This window comes from Saimiri boliviensis, chromosome 2, assembly GCF_048565385.1.
Source record: "Saimiri boliviensis isolate mSaiBol1 chromosome 2, mSaiBol1.pri, whole genome shotgun sequence".
Classification (NCBI taxonomy): Eukaryota; Metazoa; Chordata; class Mammalia; order Primates; family Cebidae; genus Saimiri; species Saimiri boliviensis.
This window is the reverse complement of record NC_133450.1, coordinates 187575081-187594531: the sequence shown is the minus strand read 5'-3', so window position 1 is coordinate 187594531 and position 19451 is coordinate 187575081. Positions and strand designations below refer to the sequence as shown.

The 19451-nt window shown below is 41.5% G+C and overlaps 1 protein-coding gene across 7 annotated transcripts in view; it reads right to left on the bottom strand.

Moving 5' to 3' along the window:
- Positions 1 to 19451, bottom strand: part of LOC101029989 (phospholipid-transporting ATPase FetA-like) — a 98836-nt gene that overhangs the window by 7277 nt on the left and 72108 nt on the right. For all 7 annotated transcript variants that reach the window (XM_074395023.1, XM_074395021.1, XM_010331694.2 and 4 more), the window contains 4 exons: positions 18016 to 18059; positions 12540 to 12702; positions 9350 to 9538; positions 8523 to 8638 (listed from right to left, as the gene is read on the bottom strand). In XM_074395023.1, the coding sequence (XP_074251124.1) occupies positions 8523 to 8638; positions 9350 to 9538; positions 12540 to 12702; positions 18016 to 18059 (512 nt within the window). The remainder of the gene's footprint in view (positions 1 to 8522; positions 8639 to 9349; positions 9539 to 12539; positions 12703 to 18015; positions 18060 to 19451) is intronic.

The following is a 19451-nucleotide window of genomic DNA, read 5'->3' as shown; positions in this document are numbered from 1 at the left end:
TATCTAGGAGCAGGCAACTTTTAAGGATTTCTATAGGAAGATGTTCTGAGTCAGCACAGTAGTAAGAGAGCTGACAGGGAATACAGCCACTGAGGCACAATTATACCAGAGGGTAAGTTTTAAGCCCTCAGATGTTCGAGGGATTGCCAGCCTAATGCCAGCTTTCCACAAGAACTGCATGTAAGATACTTCAACTCCCTTACAGCAGGAGTGACTCTTGCTCCAAGCCTGCCACACAGCGGATATCTTTATGATACTGAATGCTGCTGCCTGGGCCAGCCTGCCATGGAGCACATGCCCTTTCAGACAGGGGCATTACCGCCTGGGCCATTGATTCTTCTCCTGTTATGGCTGTTTTTCCCTAGTTCATGCTGTGTACCGTGTCTGCTCTTGACACTCCTCTGACTACAAACGAAGATATCATTATATAAAAGGATTATATAAAAGGAAATAAATGAGCAATAAGATATGCTTCAGACACTAATTGTGCCGGGGGTGTGCTTAGCTCTCCTTCCTCAGTGCCCAGAAGGGGAGTTACCCACATATACTAATTTGCATTCCCAACAATAGTGTACAAAGGTTTCCCTTTATCGACATCCTAGCTAACATTTGTTATTGCTTGTCTTTTGGATAAAAAGCATTTTAACTGGGACGAGATGATATTTTACTGTAGTTTTGATTTGCATTTCTCTGATGATCAATGATGTTGAGCACCTTTTTATATGCCTGTTTGCTATTTGGATGTCTTCTTTTGAGAAATGTCTCTTCACATCTTTTGCTCATTGTTAAAATGGATTATTAGATTTTTTTTCCTATAGAATTGTTTTTTCCTATAGAGCTCCTTTTATATTCTGGTTATTAATCCTTTGTCAGATGAGTAGTTTGCAGATATTTTCTCCCATTCTGTGGGTTGTCTCTTTACTTTGTTGATTGTTTCCTTTGCTGTGCAGAAGCTTTTAAACTTAATGTGATCCCATTTATCAATTTTTATTTGATTGCCTGTGCTTGTGGGGTATTAATAAAGACATTTTTGCCGAGACCAATGTGCTAGAGAGTTTCCCCAATGTTTTCATTTAGTAGTTATATAGTTTGAGGTTTTAGATTCAAGTTATTAACCTATTTTGATTTGATTTTTGTTTATGGTGAGACATAGGGGTCTAGTTTCATTCTTCTTAAAATTTTTTTTTTTTTTTTTACTTAAAATAGTCAGGGTCTTGCTTTGTTGCCCAGGCTGGTCTCGATCTCCTGGGCTCAAGCAATCTTCCTGCCTTACTTCCCAAAGTGTTGGAATTATAGGCATGAGCCACTATGCCCATCCTAGTTTCATTCTTCTGCATATCAATATCATTTTCCCCACATCGTTTGTTGAAGAGACTGTCTTTTCTCCAATGTATGTTCTGCACCTTCATAGAAATGAGTTTACTGTAGGTGTATACATTTATTTCTGGGTTCTCTATTCTGTTCCATTGGTCTATGTGTCTGTTTTAATTCCAGTGCAATGCTGTTTTCATTACTATCGCTCCATAGTATAATTTAAAGTCAGGCAATGTGACTCCTCCAGTTTTGTTATTTTTGCTCAGGATAGCTTTTTAGCTTTTTTGGGATTTTTATGGTTCCATATACATTTTAGGATTGTTTTTTTTATTTCTGTGAAGAATGCCATTGGTATTTTGATAGGGATTGCACTGAATCTGTAGATCACTTTGGGTAGGGTATGGACATTTTAACAATATTTACTCTTCCAACCCATGAATATGGAATATCTTTTCATTTTTTGTGTCCTCTTCAATTTATTTCATCAATGTTTTAAAGTTTTCATTATAGAGATCTTTAAATTGTTTGGTAAAGTTAATTCTGAGGTATTTAATTCTCCTTGTAGCTCCTGTAAATGGGATTACTTTCTTTCTTTCTTTCTTTTTTTTTTTTTTTTTTGATGGAGTTTCACTCTTGTTACCCAGGCTGGAGTGCAATGGTGCGATCTGGGCTCACCGCCACCTCTGCCTCCTGAGTTCAGGCAATTCTCCTGCCTCAGCCTCCTGAGTAGCTGGGATTACAGGCACGCGCCACCATGCCCAGCTGATTTTTTGTATTTTTAGTAGAGACGGGGTTTCACCATATTGACCAGGATGGTCTCGATCTCTTGACCTCGTGATCCACCCACCTCAGCCTCCCAAAATGCTGGGATTACAGGTGTGAGCCACCGTGCCTGGCCGGGATTACTTTCTTGATTTATTTTTCAGATTGTTTGCTGTTGGCATATAGAAATGCTATTGATTTCCGCATGTTGTTTGTATCATGCAACATTATTGAATTTGTTTATCAGTTCTAATAGTTCTTTGGTGGTGTCTTTAGGTTTTTCCAAATATGAGAGCACATCAACTTCAAACAAGGATAATTTGACTTCCTCCCTTCCAGTTCAGATGTTCTTTATTACTTTCTGTTGTCTGACTGCTCTAGCGGGGACTTCCAGTACTCTGTTGACTAACAGTGGTGAAGGTGGCTATCCTTGTTGTGTTCCAGATCTTAGAGGAAAGGCTTTCAGTTTTTCTCCATTCAGTACGATACTAGGGACTTGGGTGTTGTGATCTAAGCAAAATCTGCATTAGGAGGTACCCCAAGCCCCAGAACACTGTCATTTTTGCAGACTTATAGCAGTACAAGTGGTCTTGGATAAAATCTGGAAGAATTCTCTGGATTACCAGGCAAAGACTCTTATTTTCTTCCTTTACTTTCTCCCAAACAAATGGAGTCTCTCTCTTTGTGCTGAACTGCCTCAAGCTGGGACACAAGCAACCCTGGGACCACAACTGTGACTGTGCTGGGTCAAACCTGAAGCCAGCACAACTCTGGGTCTTGCCCAATGCCCACTGTAACTACTACCTGGCTATCATCTATGTTTGCGCAAGGCCCTAGAGCTCTACAATCAGCAAGTGGTGAAGCCAGCCACTCTTGTGTTCTTCATGTCAGGGTGGTGAGTTCTCCAAGGCTCCAGGATGGTCCAGAGATGTCATCTGGGATCCAGGACCCAGAGTCATAAACCCAAAAAAATCCACCTGCTGCTTTATTCCACTGCAGCTAAGTTGGCATTGAAACCACAAGACAAAAGTCTTTCCCACTTTTCCCTCTTTTTCCCAGGCAGTGGAGTTTCTCCCTGTGTCCACCATCACAACAGGCTTATAGGAAGTACTGCCAGGGTACTGATGATGTTCACTTAAGACCCAAAACTCTTCAATCATCTTGTGGTAAATGCTTCCAGGCTTCAAACTCACCCTTCGGAGCAGTGGGCTACCTTCTGGCCAAGAGTAAGTCCAGAAAGATCATCTAAGAGCCAACACCTGGAACTGGAGGCACCTAGAGGCTGCTTGGTGCTCTTCCCCACTGTGGCCAAGCTGGTACCTAAGCTGCAAGGTAAAGTCCTCTCTATTCTTCCCTCTCCTTTTTTCAAGCAGAAGGGGTATTTCCTTGTAGCCACCACAGCTGTGAATATGCTGAGTGACACCTGAAACCAGCACATCTCACAGTCTCACCCAAGGCCATGACATGTACTACCTGGTTAGTGCTACTGCTTATTCAGGACCCTAGAGCTCTTAGGTCAGAAGGTGATAAATCCTGCCAGGACTGTGTCCCCTTCAAGGCAGTAGGTTCTCCTTGGCCCAGGGTGTGTCTAAAAATTTCACCCCAGAGCTAGGGCCTGGAATGGGGGCTTCATGACTCTGCACAGTGCCCTATCTTACTGTGGCTGAGCTGGTGTCCAAGTTGCAAAAGAAAATCCTCTTTACTTTTCCCTGTGTGCTGTGCTGGGGAGGGGTGGCACTCCCTTAGCCATCCAGGCTAGTGTCTCACTGGGTCTCATGCCCCTCCAAGTCCACTGGCTCTGAACGCAGTACAGCACCAGGACTTGCCTAGGAGTTGCAGTTCTTGTGGCCTTGCCAGCCTGTCAGGTTTATTTAGGACCCCGGAGCATGTTAGCCTGTGATGGTTGAGGCTTACAGAAACTCAAGTTCTGATTGTTGGGACAGGCGATTCCCCCTGGCTAGGGCTGGTCTAAATGCTCCCTCTGTGGGCACTGGTTGTGTTTTGACTGGTATTGGCAGCACTGAGTTCCCATAATTGCTGCACCCTTCCTCCCCCAAATTCACAGATACTCTGCACAATGTGGCCACTGCTGGGGGATGGAGAAAGGCTAATGCCAGTGATTCAAGATCATCCTTCCTACCCTTTTCAGTGTACCTTTCTGCTATATGAAGTTACTATCAGATACTCTGATTACTCACCTGTTTTTGCTTCTTTGAAGATGCTTTTTAATGTAGATAGTTGTCAAATACAGTGTTCCTGTGGGGAAGATGATCAGTGAAGGCTTCTACTTAGCCATCTTGCTTCTGCCCCTCCACCTGTGTACACATTTTTGTATGGGTGTATATTTTTATTTTTCTAGGAAATACACCTTGGAGTGGAATTCTAGGTTGTATGATCACTTTATGCTTAACTTTTAAAGGAAATGCCAGACTGTTTTCCAAAACAGCTGTGCTATTTTACTTTCCCATCAGCAATGTAGAGGGGTTACAATTTCTTTGCATCCTTGTCAATGCTTATTATTGTCAGGTTATCTTTTTTTTTCTTCAAAATTTTTATTTTAGTCATCCTAGTGGGTGTAAAGTAGATTTTGTGGGTTTGATTTGCATTTCTCTGATGAGTACTGATGTTGAACAGCTCTTCATGCACTTATTGGCCATTTGTTCTTTGGTTTCTGGCTGTGGGTTAATGGAGAGTCAAGTTGAGATGGCTTAATAAAATAGCATATTCTCTAATAGATTTATCAAACATTTTTGTGATCTATCTTCATTCTCATTCTGTCCCGTGTTCTCTCCCTACTCCCCAACCCTTTGAATATACAAATTTAGGAGTGGAAACCCCAGAGAGTATGGATCTGGTTTCCCTTTCCTATGCCAGATGGCTGGAGCTACTCTCTCTTTTTGATACATCCCAAATCCTAGAGTGTAGAAGTAAGGTAGGTTAGGGTAAGGAAGGGAAGGTGCCTTTGGAGATTCCAATCCTGTGGACACAGAGAGAGGTATCAGATAGCTCAGGCCTGGTGTTTTCTGCTCTATTCTTATTATGGCTGGTGGGGTAGTGCCTCTTGTAAGAACAGGTTCTATTCTTTCTTTTGCTTTTTTAAAATATACATTAAGTTCTGGGATACATGTACAGAACATCCAGGTTTGTTACAGAGGTATACACGTGCCATGGTGGTTGGCTGCACCCATCAACCCATCATCTACATTAGGTATTTCTCCTAATGCTATCCCTCCCCTACCCACCAAGTCCCCAACAGACCTTGGTGTGTGATGTTCCCCTCCCTGTGTCCATGTGTTCTTATTGTTCAACTCCCACTTATGAATGAGAACATGCTGTGTTTGGTTTTCTGTTCCTGTGTTAGTTTGCTGAAAATGATGGTTTCCAGCTTCATTCGTGTCCCTGTAAAGGACATAAACTCTTTTTTTTTTTTTTTTTTTTTTTTTTTTTTTTTTTTAGACAGTCTCGCTCTGTCGCCAGGCTGGAGTGCAGTGGCATGATCTCAGTTCACTGCAACCTCTGCCTCCTGGGTTCAAGCGATTCTCCTGCCTCAGCTTCCCGAGTAGCTGGGACTAAAGGCACATGCCACCATGCCTGGCTAATTTTTATAGTTTTTAGTACAGACAGGGTTTCACCATGTTGGCCAGGATGGTCTTGATCTTTTGACCTCGTGATCCACCTGCTTTGGCCTCCCAAAGTGCTGGGATTACAGGTGTGAGCCACCATATCCAGCCAAACTCATCCTTTTTTATGGGTGCATAGTATTCCATGGTGTGTATGTGCCACATTTTCTTTATCCAGTATATCACTGATGGACATTTGGGTTTGGTTCCAAGTCTTTGCTATTGTGAATAGTGCTGCAATAAACATACGTGTGCATGTGTCTTTATAGCAGAATGATCTGTAATCCTTTGGGTATATACCCAGTAACGGGATTGCTGGGTCAAATGGTATTTCTGACTCTAGATACTTTAGAAATTGCCACACTGTCTTCCACAATGGTTAAACTAATTCATACTCCCACCAACAGTGTGAAAGTATTCCTATTTCTCCAAATCCTCTCCAGCATCTGTTGTTTCCTAACTTTCTAATGACCACCATTCTAACTGGCATGAGATGGTATCTCAGTGAGGTTTTGATTTGCATTTCTCTAATGACCAGTGATGATGAGCTTTTTTTCGTATGTTTCTTGGCCACATAAATGTCTTCTTTTGAGAAGTGTCTGTGCATATCCTTCACCCACTTTTTGATTTTTTTTTTCTTGTAAATTTGTTTAAATTCCTTGTAGATTCTGGATATTGGCCTTTTGTCAGATGGATATATTGAAAAATTTTCTTTCATTCCGTGGGTTGCCTGTTCACTCTGCTGATAGTTTCTTCTGCTGTGTAGAAGCTCTTTAGTTTAATTAGATCCCACTTGTCAATTTTGGCTTTTGTTGCCATTGCTTTTGGTGTTTCAGTAATGAAGTCTTTGTCCATGCTTATGTCCTGAATGGTATTGCCTAGGTTTTCTTCTAGGGTTTTTATAGTTTTAGGTCTTACATTTAAGTCTTTAATCCATCTTGAGTTAATTTTTGTATAAGGTTTAAGGGAGGTGTGCAGTTTCAGCCTTCTGCACATGGCTAGCCAGTTTTCCCAACACCATTTATTAAATCGGGAATCCTTTCCCCATTGCTTGTTTTTGTCAGGTTTGTCAAAGATCAGATGGTTGTAGATGTGTGGTGTTATTTCTGAGGCCTCTGTTCTGTTCCTTTGGTCTATATATCTGTTTTGGTACCAGTACCGTGCTGTTTTGGTTACTGTGGACTTGTAGTATAGTTTGAAGTCAGGTAGTGTGAAGCCTCCAGCTTTGTTCTTTTTGATTAGGATTGTCTTGGCTATACGGGCTCTTTTTTGGTTCCATATGAAATTTAAAGTGGTTTTTCTCTAATTCTGTGAAGAAAGTCATCCAGCTTGATGGAGATAGCACTGAATCTATAATTTCTCTGGGCAGTATGGCCATTTTCATGATATTGATTCTTCCTATCCATGAGCATAGAATGTTTTTCCATTTGTTTGTGTCCTCTCTTATTTCCTTGATCAGTGGTTTGTAGTTCTCCTTCAAGAGGTCCTTCACATCCCTTGTATGTTGTATTCCTAGGTATTTTATTCTCTTTGTAGCAATTGTGAATGGGAGGTCACTCATGATTTGGCTCTCTGTTTGTCTATTATTGGTGTATAAGAATGCCTGTGATTTTTGCACATAGGTTTTGTATCCTGAGACTTTGCTGAAGTTGCTTAACGCTTAAGGAGATTTTGGGCTGAGACAATTGGGTTTTCTAAATATAAAATTATGTCATCTGCCGAGAAAATTTGACCTCCTCTCTTCCTATTTGAATACTGATGCGAAAATCCTCTATAAAATACTGGCAAACCGAATCTAGCAGCACATCAAAAAGTTTATCCACCACGATCAAGTTGGCTTCATCCCTGGATGCAAGGTTGGTTCAACATATGCAAATCAGTAAACGTAATCCATCACATAAACAGAACCAATGACAAAAACCACATGATTATCTCAACAGAGGCAGACAAGGCCTTTGATAAAATTCAACACCCCTTCATGCTAAAAACTCTTTTTATTTATTTATTTATTTATTTAGAGACAGAGTTTCGCTCTTGTTACCCAGGCTGGAGTGCAATGGCACGATCGGCTCACCGCAACCTCCGCCTCCTGGCTTCAGGCAATTCTCCTGACTCAGCCTCCTGAGTAGCTGGAATTACAGGCATGTGCTACCAGGCCCAGCTAATTTTTTGTATTTTTAGTAGAGACGGGGTTTCACCATGTTGACCAGGATGGTCTCTATCTCTTGACCTCGTGATCCACTCGCCTCGGCCTCCCAAAGTGCTGGGATTACAGGCGGAAAACTCCTAATAAACTAGGCGTTGAAGGAACATATCTCAAAATAATAACAGCTATTTATGACAAACCCACAGCCAATATCATACGAAATGGGCAAAAGCTGGAAGCATTCCCTTTGAAAACCAGTACAAGACAAGGATCCCCTCTCTTACCACTCCTATTCAGCATGGTATTGGAAGTTCTGGCCAGGGCAATCAGGCAAGAGAAAGAAACAACGGGTCCTATTTTAAAGCAAACTCCAGGTCTGACCATGGAAACTCCTGAGCCAAGAACCAGGGAACTACTTTTATTGTTGTTATACGCCTATGACAATCCTCATCATGCCTCTGGGGTACTGTCACACCCAACTCTTTGATATGGAAGTTGGCAATGTGGTTGGTGAAAATCCCACAAAATAAGATAATTTTATTCTTCCACCAATTAAAGGGAGACACAGACATCATTATACAGCCATATAAAAACACAATGGCCCAGGGACATATACGTGGCCACATATCCAGATACAGAGAACTACCCGTACCTTCCTCCCCTGCAGCCTAAACACTTACATCTAAATGTTCCATGGTCACATCATTGAGGGAACTACAGGATGGATGAAGCAGTTCACAGATGATGGTGTCTGCACCCTTGCAAAACAATATTATCCGATCTTCAGGTGTCCGCACTAAAGATAAGCAAATTAAGCAAAGTAACTACATCAGTTCCTTATTATAACTTGTCTGAGCCAATGAGGGATGATAGGAGGCTATTCCCCGTGACATTGTTTCTGCCTTTAATGGAAGCTAAGTACTCAGTGAGTGGTCACACAGGATAAATGATGTGGTGAGGGCTGCTAAAAGTGAGAGAGGAACTTATAGAACCAGTTCTTCCATGGGTTCGATACTACCTGTGGAAGAGTCTGATGTAGAATCACATTTAGTATCTCCAAGTCCCAGACCAAGGCTCTTATCTAGTAATGCCAAAGGTGAAAAATGACCGTCTTCCTCATTAGTCTGAGGCTCAAACTAACTAAGAGAGCAAGACAGGATGAATTTCTCCTATACTGTCTGCTCCCATCTCTTATTCCATGTTCAGGCTTTATAAATTTATTCTTTACCTTTACCTTGGCTTTGAGGGTGCTGACAAGCCACTGCTCAGGAACACTAGGGACTTAGTGTGGACTTAGCCCATGTAGCAAGCCCCCATGTGTCTAAGAGAAAAGTTAAAGGATATGTGAGAAAGTAGGGATGGCTGCAGATTTGTATTTGAGGCATGTACCTATGAGAAGGTCTGTGAGTGGGAGAAAGCATTTATGTATCGATAAAAGAGAAAGGCAGTGTGTGAATATGTAGGAAAGACAAAGAAGGGGAGAAGGCCAACCAGGAAGGGCACCCACCAATAACAGACATCCTCTTGCGCACATTGTTGAAGTCCAAAATAGTCAGCAGTTGGTAGACTCTGGTTTTTCCCATTTCGACCACTGTGACCGTCTCAGACGTGCGGGAGTGGAACACAAAGCCAAAGTTCCTGGCAGCCGTGACCAGGGCACCTTCATCTGGTGACTGAGCCTGGTACACCAGCATGCCTGACAGGAGAGAAGAGGGCAACCAGAGCACACAGAGATGAGTAGTTGAAGTCCACCCAGACGTGACCCTGTCTTCTAAGTGGTTTACACAAAGATAGAGCCCAGAAAGGAGCATGTTTCTTTAAAACTACCTCACAAGTGTGGCTCTAAAAGGCCAGATTGCACAGAATGTATCAGTCTCTTTTCCCTTCTTTTCTTTCTTTTTTTCTGAGATAGGGTCTCACTCTGTCACCCAGGCTGTGTGATTGCGGATCACTGCAGACTCATCCTTCCAGACTCAAGCAATCCTCCCACCTCGCTCTCCCAAGCAGCTGTGACCACAGGTGTGCAGCACACCTGGATTTTTTTTTTTTTTTTTTTTTTAAGACAGGGTCTCCCTACATTGCCCAGGCTGATATCAAACTTTCTAGGCTCAAGTGATCCTCCTGTCTCAGCATCTCAAAGTGCTGAGATTATGGGCATACGCCACCACACCTTGCCTTAATTTCCATCATTTTCAACTTACTTTACAGACTTAAGTTGGCATTACAGAGGTATATGGTACATACAGTGTATACAAACTGAAAAGGCAGTTATTCTTTGACTTTAGTGAGTAAAGATGGCTCAGGAAACTTGTTAAAAATACTGGTTCCTGGGCCTCATCCAAACTTGACTAAATCCATAATCACAAAATCTGGGATGAGGGCCTAAGAAAATGAATTTTTAATGGATCTCCTGGGTGATTCTCATGCAGGTCATCCTGCATAAAACTGACCACACTTTTAAAAACACTGCTATGAGAAACTAAGATTGATGATTTAGTAAACAATTTATATATATATATATAAAAATGAATGTTGTCAACTTTAAAAGTCACCCTGGGAAGCTAAATGACTCACCTTATGGAATCAGTCTTTCAATTTGATATTACTCAAGATATTTCTGGAACTTCTCTGTTAGAATATTATCACAACTTGAGGTATATTTTAGATTATTTCTCTTCTGAAGGTTGATTTGATTTTTAAAACAGTTATACATCATTTTAGAGTCTTAAGCTTGTGAATAAGGTAGGTGGGGAATATAATTTTAGGTCAGATAAAAGATACATCTACTGAACAATTAAGATTATTTTCTTGTGTTTCCTACTCTGTCCCTCAAGGCAGTGAACAAGGCCAAGGCCAAATATGCTTCAAATAATAGCAGCTTGTTGGAAAAGCAGGAGACCAGAGAAGCATGTGGTAGGATATGTGATTGGGTTTTTATCTCTGCTCTTCTTAGCTATAGGATTTTAGGCAAGTAAGTTAAGCTCCCCTTAGCATCAGTTTCATCTTTTTTGTTCTGCCAACCTCAGACGGCTGATGTGAAGACTGTAGGAGATAACACAAATGAAAGCAATTTGTAAAACTGTAAAGTGATATACAACTATAAGGTGTCACTACTGGTAGTATTAAAAGCACATTGGTTTTAAAGGATGTGATTCACCTGATTGTCTAAATTCCTTTTTTTTTTTTTTTTTTTTTTTTGAGATGGAATCTCGCTATCACCCAGGCTGGAGTGCAGTGGCATAAACTCGGCTCAGCTAATCTTTGTATTTTTCGTAGAGATGGTGTTTCACCATATTGGCCAGGCTGGTCTTGAACTCCTGGCCTTGTGATCTGCCCACCTTGGCCTCCCAAAGTGCTGGGATTATAGGCATGGGCCACCGTGCCTGGCCTGGTTGCCCAAATTCTTATTTGTTAAGGAAAAAAATCTTCTTAATTAATTAATTTTTTAAGACAGGGTCTTGCTCTGTCACCCAGGCTGGAGTGCAGTGGCATGATCTTGGCTCACTGCAACCTCCACTTCCAGGACACAGGTGATCCTCCCACCTCAGCCTCTTGAGTAGCTGGGACTACAGGTGCACACCACCATGCTTAGTTAATTTATTTTATTTTATTTTTTTTACTTTTTGTAGAGACAGAGTTTCATCATGTTGCCCAGGTTGGTCTTGAACTACGGACTCACACAATCCATCTCCCTCAGCCTCCCAAAGTGCTACTGGACCACTGCACCCTGCCAAGTCTTAATTTGCAGTCAGTAATTTCTCATTCATTGTTTCTAAAAAGATCTGGATAAATTAATGGACGACATAGCCACATCTGGTTACTAAAGAAACTAGGAGATGTGGAGATATCCTCAACTTGGGAAGCAACAAGAGGATAACAACTCGTCTTCTATGAGGCCTTGTCAGAGATTGTGGGGCTGATCTGGAGAGCAGAACATCACAGAGTCTCAAGATCAGAAGCTCCCAAGGCTCTGCTTTCAGGAACTATTCTTTTTTCTTTCTCCTGCCATCTTCCTCAGAATAATTTTTTTTTTTCCTATAGACAGAGTCTTTCTCTGCCACTCAAGCTGGAGTGTAATGACATGAGCATAGCTCACTGCAAACTCAAACTCCTGGGCTCAAGCCATCCTCCTGCCTTAGCCTTCCAAGTAAGTGTGATTATAGGCCTGCAGCACCATGCCTGGCTAATTATTTTTTTATTTTAAAATTATTTTTTGTAGCGACAAGGGTGGACAGGGGAAGTCTCACTTTGTTGCCCAGGCTAATCTCAAACTCCTGGCTTCAAGCAATCCTCCTGCCTTGGCCTTCCAACGTGCTGGGATTATAAGCGTGAGCCACTGCTCTCAGCCTCAGGGATCATTCTATAGTTAGTTACTAGAGAAGTTTCTCTGAAAATGTAGAGCACCACAAAAAATAAAAAAGAAATAAAAATAATCTGAAGTTCCCCCCAGAGTCAAACATCAAGTTTGACTCCTACTGAATGACTTCTTTTAAACCAAGAGTTTGTTTTCTACTTGAATACCTCCGACATTCAAAAGAGCTCCCACTTGACTTTCCATTCCGTTGCCAGACAAAGCTACCTAGTAGAAAGTTCTTTCTTAGATTAAGCCATTGCAAAGCATATCAAATCACCCCACCTCCAGCCTAGACTCCATGACGTATTCTCAGTCCATGAAGTCACCTTAGGACTCTCCTCACCTTCTGCTTTTTCTTCTGACATCACGGTATGACACAATGAGAGTGAGCGGAAAAATAAGTGTACCCAGTGATCTCCCTTTTTCACTGCTTCCACCAAAGTCTTGTCATAAAATGAAAACTTAGGATCGGCCAGTTTGTTGAAGGAGAAATCGACCTTTTCTTTCTGGAACACATAAGACAGAACAAAATTTTCAGCAGCAGCTTGATACTTTTAGATCAATTTGGAGGTAGTTTTTGTTGTTGTTGATAGAGAGTCTCATTCACCCAGGCTGGAGTGCAGTGGCACAATCTTGGCTCACCACAACCTCCACTTCCTGAGTTCAAGTAATTCTCATGCCTCAGCCTCCCACACAGCTGGAATTACAGGCATGCAGTAGCATGCCTGGCTAATTTTTGTATTTTTAGTAGAGACGGGGTTTCAGTGTTGGCCAGGCTGGTCTCGAATTCCTGGCCTCAAGTAGTGGTCCACCCACCTTGGCCCCCCAAAGTACTGGGATTACAGGTGTGAGTCACTGTGCCTGGCCGGCCCCAAGACTTTCTTATCTCCACCCTGGAGTGCAATGTCATGAACACATTTCTCCAGCTCCTACCAGAACTCTCAAGGATCTTTCTCCAGCAGTTCTCTGCATACGTGGTATTACTTGGGTTGGGTCCTTCTATGTCAAGTACAGACACAATTTTGTTGCTTGGTGCTATGTTGGGGAAAGGGAAGATTGTAGTGAGGTATCTTGGCTCTTTTCTATATCTTATCCAGAGGGAGTTTGTCAGGGCAGCAAGGAAGTATGAACAGGTCCAGAACCAAGCCCTAGACTTGGCCAATCATAGAGTTATGAGTTTTGGGAAGTTCATGGCTTCAGTAATTTAAGAAGGCCCATTATATAGCATATATATCCTGAGGCTCTTCTAGAAGTGGGCTCTTATTGTGACACATTCTTTGAAACGAGAGGCTGGTGAGTAAGGAGAGACAAGGATAGAGAGGAAGGCACGAGCCAGATCCTGTATTACCATCTTATTACCAATAAATAAGGTGTCATAGTGATTTTCCACTGGAAGTGACACAGATTCGTGTTGGAGAAAGTCCTCTAGTAGCTGCACAAAGAATATGTTGGAACTAGCAAGAAGAAAAGCAGGGAGACCAGTTAGGAGACCACTCAGTGATTCACAAGATAAATGATGAAGTCGTGACAATAAATATTAAATTAAGGGGATGGATTTGAAAATATAGAGAGCTAGAATTGATAGGACACGAATATGAGGAGTGAAAGAGAAGAAGAGTTAGGAATAATTTTGTATTTCCTAATTGGGCCCTTGGATAGACAGTGAGATTATTCACTGAGATAGAATACCCAGTAGGAGAAGATTTTTTGACAGACTGAATTGGAGATCCCGAAGACAAAAAGTTAGCAATGAAAGCAGGCAGTAGTACATACGGAAAAGTCTTGAAGGTCAGGAAAGAGATATGAACTAGTTTATGATCTTCTCTTTCAGATAAGTAATATTTGAGAACACTGAACCTGGCTGGGTTCAGGACCGAGACAGGGCTGGCTGGGAGCTGCAGAACAGCATAATCTAAGAGGCAGCACTCATGGATAACTCTGAAATTGAAAGCAAGAAAACCAGTGAAACAACTATGGAAAGCAAGTCCAAGTCCAAGGGTAGAAGGTAGCAACTGAGGAAACTCTTGAGTTTTTGTGGTATACCTATAACAGTTTTTATAGGATGTCTTTAGCTTTGGCCATGGATGGGAGGGAGTTATCCAAGTTTCCTTGGATTTATGAATTTGGAGGTTATCAGTACATAGGTAGTAGTTAAAGGCAAGTACATACATAAGATTATATAAGATGACTATAGAGATGGAGAAGAGGTTAAATAATAGAGCCCTGAGGGAATATCAGCACCCAATGCAATGAGATGAGAAAAAGCAATCAGACAAGAAGGAAAAACAATAAGAAAGCTGTTATTTAACAGAAGTTAAGGGACAAGAAAGCTTTAAGAAAAGGGGGAGTTTAAGAGTGTTAAAATCCACAGAGAAGTTGGGTCAGGATTTAATAACAAGGTAGTCATTCACGACGTTGGCTAGGATAGTTTCAGTGGATATGATAGGACAGAGTCTGAATACATATAGCAGGCTGAAGAATGAATGAAAGGCGAGGAATTAGTGACTGCTATAATTGCCTGTTTACTTCTCTGACTCCTCCTCTCAACTGCCAACTCTGAAGGTAGGAATCAAACCTGTTTTGTTTTCCCTGAGCCTTTTTGTACTTACTCAGGGTCTAACATATGGTAGACACTCAATCAATATTTTAGACTGACTGATGGAGACAGATAATGGCTAGACGGAAAGGTAAGAACAAGATAAGGTGCTAAGTATTTTTAAAAATATGAGTAAAAATATTTCAAATGTATTGTTAGTGGTTACTTCTGGTTAACAAACTGTGGCTTTTAAAAGCCAATTTATTTTATTTAAAATTAATACTTTATTTTTTGAGACAGAGTCTCACTGTGTTGCTCAGGCTGGAGTGCAGTGGTGCACTCTCAGCTCACTGCAACCTCAGCCTCCAGGATTCAGGTGACTCTCATGACTCAGCCGCCCAAGTAGCATGGCTACCACACCCAGCTAAGTTTTGTATTTTTAGTAGAGACAGGATTTTGCCATGTTGGCCAGGCTGGTCTCAAACTCCTGGCCTCAAGTGATCTGCCTATCTTGGCCTCACAAAGTGCTAGGATTACAGGTATGAATCACTATGCCTGGCCTAATACTCCTTTTTTAAAGAACAGTTTTAGGTTTACAAAAAAACTGAGCAAAGTACAGAGAGTTCCTGCATAACCCCTCTCTCACCTCCACCCTACAGTTTTCCCTATTAACGTCTTGGCGTTATTGTGGTACATTTGTTACAACTGATGAACCAATATATTGCTACATTATTATTAACTAACCCATAGTTTATACATCATCTTTGACTCTGTGTTGTTGATTCATGGGTTTTGGCAAGCACATAATATCATGAATCCACCATGGCAATATCATACAGAATAGTTTCACTGCCCCAAACATCTCCCATGCTCCACTGCTTTATCCCTCTCCCCGCTCTCTCCAAACCCCTTGATCTTTTTGTTTTTACTGTCTTTATAGTTTTGCTTTTTCCAAAATGTCATATATTTGGAATCACACAGTATGTAACCTTTTCAAATGGGTTTCTTTCACTTAGCAATATAAACTTAAAGTTCCTCTGTGGTGTGTGTGTGTGGCTTGATAGCACACTTCTTTTTATTGCTGAATAATATTCCATTGTATGGATGTACTAATGTAAAGAGCTGAGCTGAGGCCAGGCATGGTGACTCACATCTGTAATCCCAGAACTTTGGGAGGCTGAGGTGCGCAGATCACTTGAGACCAGGAGTTTGAGACCAGCCTGGCCAACATGGTGAAACGCCTTCTCTACTAAAAATACAAAGATTAGCTGGGTATGGTGGCCACGCCTGTAATCCCAACTACTTAAGTGGCTGAGGCATGATAATCATCTGAACCTGGGAGGTGGAGGCTGCAGTGAGCTGAGATGGTGCCACTGCACTTCAGCCTGGGCACAGAGCAAGACTCTGTGGAGGGCAAAAAAAAACAAGCTGAGGGGAAAGAATCATAAATCATTTATATAAAGGGGATATTCAGATATTAAGAAAGAGAGATTGACTGAGGTTCCTGAGGGAGTAGGAAGGAAGGAATGGAATCTAGAATATATAGGTTAGTACTGAAAGAAAAGATTATACCTTTTTTGAGACTGAAGGAAAGGGGGTAAAGGTAAGTTGAGATATATGCACAGAGAAGGATAGTTAGCTGATAGTTTGGATTTTTCTCAGTAAAATAGAAGGCAATATCATCTGCTACATACTGAGGAGCCAGGGGAGTGTGGTAGAAGGCCTGAGAATGGTGATATCAGCTTTTAGAAAAGCTGATATGGAGAATATAATACGAAGCCAATTGCAAAATGGTGAACAATTTGCCAAGTAGCACTGGGGGCCCAGAGGACAGTTGGGTCTCTGAATCTGTAATGGTTTTGTGATCTCCAAAATAGTGCTCAACACTCTCAGATTAGAAACAGAGCAGGGTCGATGGTTTGGTTAATTCAAGGTTGAGATTTGTTCAGTAATTAAAAAGAAGGAAAGGAGAACTAGTAAGGTATTAAGGACACTTATGATCCCAGGGTACGTACAGGCAAGCTAGGAAAGAAAATAAAGTCATAAGGAATTGACAGACTGGAGAAAAACAAAAGCCAAGGGTTCATAAATCTCCATGAGATAAAAAAGCAGGAATACTTAAAAAAAAAAAAAAAAAAAACACCTCAACTACTGAGCCATGTGCTGAGAATATGGAGGAATAAGGCTTATGATCAAAGATTGTGAAAAGAAAGTTTACAATATATCTTTTTTTTTTTTTTTTTTTTTTTAGTCTAAGAGGTCATCTGAACATCTGAAGGATTCTTTCAGATATCTGAAAGAGTTTATAGTGATAGGTCATCCATAAAGATAACAATACCACTCAGCGATGTGGAGGGGAGGGAGAAGGTTCAAAGTCCTCAGTGAATGGGGTATAGAAGCCAGAAGATTCCTAGATGTCAACAAGAAGAGTTAAAGATGAGTATAGCCAGAAGTCATAAGCAGCACAGGAAGAAAGATTGTATAGGGGAGAAAAACTAATGGTTTAAACATGGCACAGAATAATGAGGGCAACACCTTTGAGCTTATTGTATTCAGAGTTTATGATATGCAGAGTATGAGAGAGATTGGAAAAAAAGGGATGTTCCCAGGGAAAGTCATGTTTCAGTTAAAGCAGGGAGCATTTTAATGAAAGGATTGAGGCTATAGGTAAGTTTGTTTACAAGAGAACAAAGATTCCAGTGATTTAGTGAAAAACGTGCTATGATCAATCAGTAGTCGACAGAAGAGGGAGAGGAAAGAAACCCCATAGCCGGGCGCGGTGGCTCAAGCCTGTAATCCCAGCACTTTGGGAGGCCGAGGCGGGTGGATCACGAGGTCGAGAGATCAAGACCATCCTGGTCAACATGGTGAAACCCCGTCTCTACTAAAAATACAAAAAACTAGCTGGGCGTGGTGGCGCGTGCCTGTAATCCCAGCTACTTAGGAGGCTGAGGCAGGAGAATTGCCTGAGCCCAGGAGGTGGAGGTTGCGGTGAGCCGAGATCGCGCCATTGCACTCCAGCCTGGGTAACAAGAGCGAAACTCCGTCTCAAAAAAAAAAAAGAGAAAAAAACCAATAAAGCTATTTTCATTTAAAAAGAACAGATGAAGATCTTCAGAATAAAACAATGGTCATTTATATAATGCTTTCTGATATATGGGGCCAGTAAAAGCTTTAATATTTCAGTGGCTAAGGGAGTCTCAATTTGTGTTAAAGATGCTTCTCTGAAGCACAGCCTTACTCAGCCTCCACATGCATTTCCCTTGGAGCTGTAATCACTCACCTCAGAGACTGTCACCGTCTGTCCATCCTTGTCATAAGTATCACCTGTAGGTAAGTGAACACAGCAGAGACTTGGCAAGGGTTTTAAAGGAGCATTTGAATTTCTTTAAATTGTGGTATATATAACACACATATATATCATAAAACTTACCATTTTAGCTATTTTAAATGTAAAATGCAATGACATTAGTTATATTCACAATGTTGTGCAACAATCACCACTATATATTTCCAACATTTTTCAGCACCCCAAACAGAAATTTCCCATTTCTCCCCATCACCAGCCCCTAGTAACCTCTAATCTACTTTCTGTCTCTATGAATTTGCCTATTCTAGATAGTTGACATAAGTAGAATCAACATTTTTGTCTTTTGTGTTTGGCTTACTTCATTTAGCATAATGCTTTCAAAGTTTCTTCACGTTGTAGCATGTATCAAATTTCATTACTTTTTATAGATGATTAACATTCCATTGTATGTATATGCTGTACCACATTTTCTTTATTCACTCATCTGTGGATGGACATGTGGGTTATTTCTGCCTTTGGACTTTTGTAAATAATGTCACAACGAATGTTGGTATACCTGTATCCAAGTTCTTGTTTTCAAGTTTTGGGGGTATATACCTAGGAATCAAATTGCTAGACCATATGGTAATTTAAAGGAGGGCCTTAAAAGCTTGTTTCTTCTGATTCCTTCATCTTAGACTTGCAGTCAGGCTTTCCCCAATCCCCTCAGGCTACTTAGCTCCCAGTGCCCAATTAGCTCCTTTCTCTAAGCCAGTGGTAAGAAGAGGTTTGCTTGGGCCTCAACTCTTCTCTCCTAGGTGAGAATAAGATGAAGCTAGAAGTTAGTCCCTGGATCTGTGAGAGACTTCACACCTCAGGAAGACCTCCAATCATAAGAGTTACCCAGAAGAGATGTGGACACAGTTTTAGAGTGTTTGCGATTCTTGGCCAGTGGATGACAGACAGAATTGAGGCAGAAGATATATCTGATGCCAAGCATGAAAACACTCATGGTCCTTTTCAACCTTACCCAGTGTATGGTCAGGTCTTAAAATGAACCAAGAGAATTAAGAAGCTCATCCAAGCCGGGGGCGGTGGCTCAAGCCTGTAATCCCAGCACTTTGGGAGGCCGAGGTGGGTGGATCACAAGGTCAAGAGATCAAGACCATCCTGGTCAACATGGTGAAACCCCATCTCTACTAAAAATACAAAAAAGTAGCTGGGCATGGTGGCGCATGCCTGTAATCCAAGCTACTCCGGAGGCTGAGGCAGGAGAATTGCCTGAACCCAGGAGGCGGAGGTTGCGGTGAGCCGAGATCGCGCCATTGCACTCCAGCCTGGGTAACAAGAGTGAAACTCCGTCTCAAAAAAAAAAAAAAAAAGCAGCTCATCCAAATCAACTCATCCAAAAATAAGCCTTCAGAGTATAT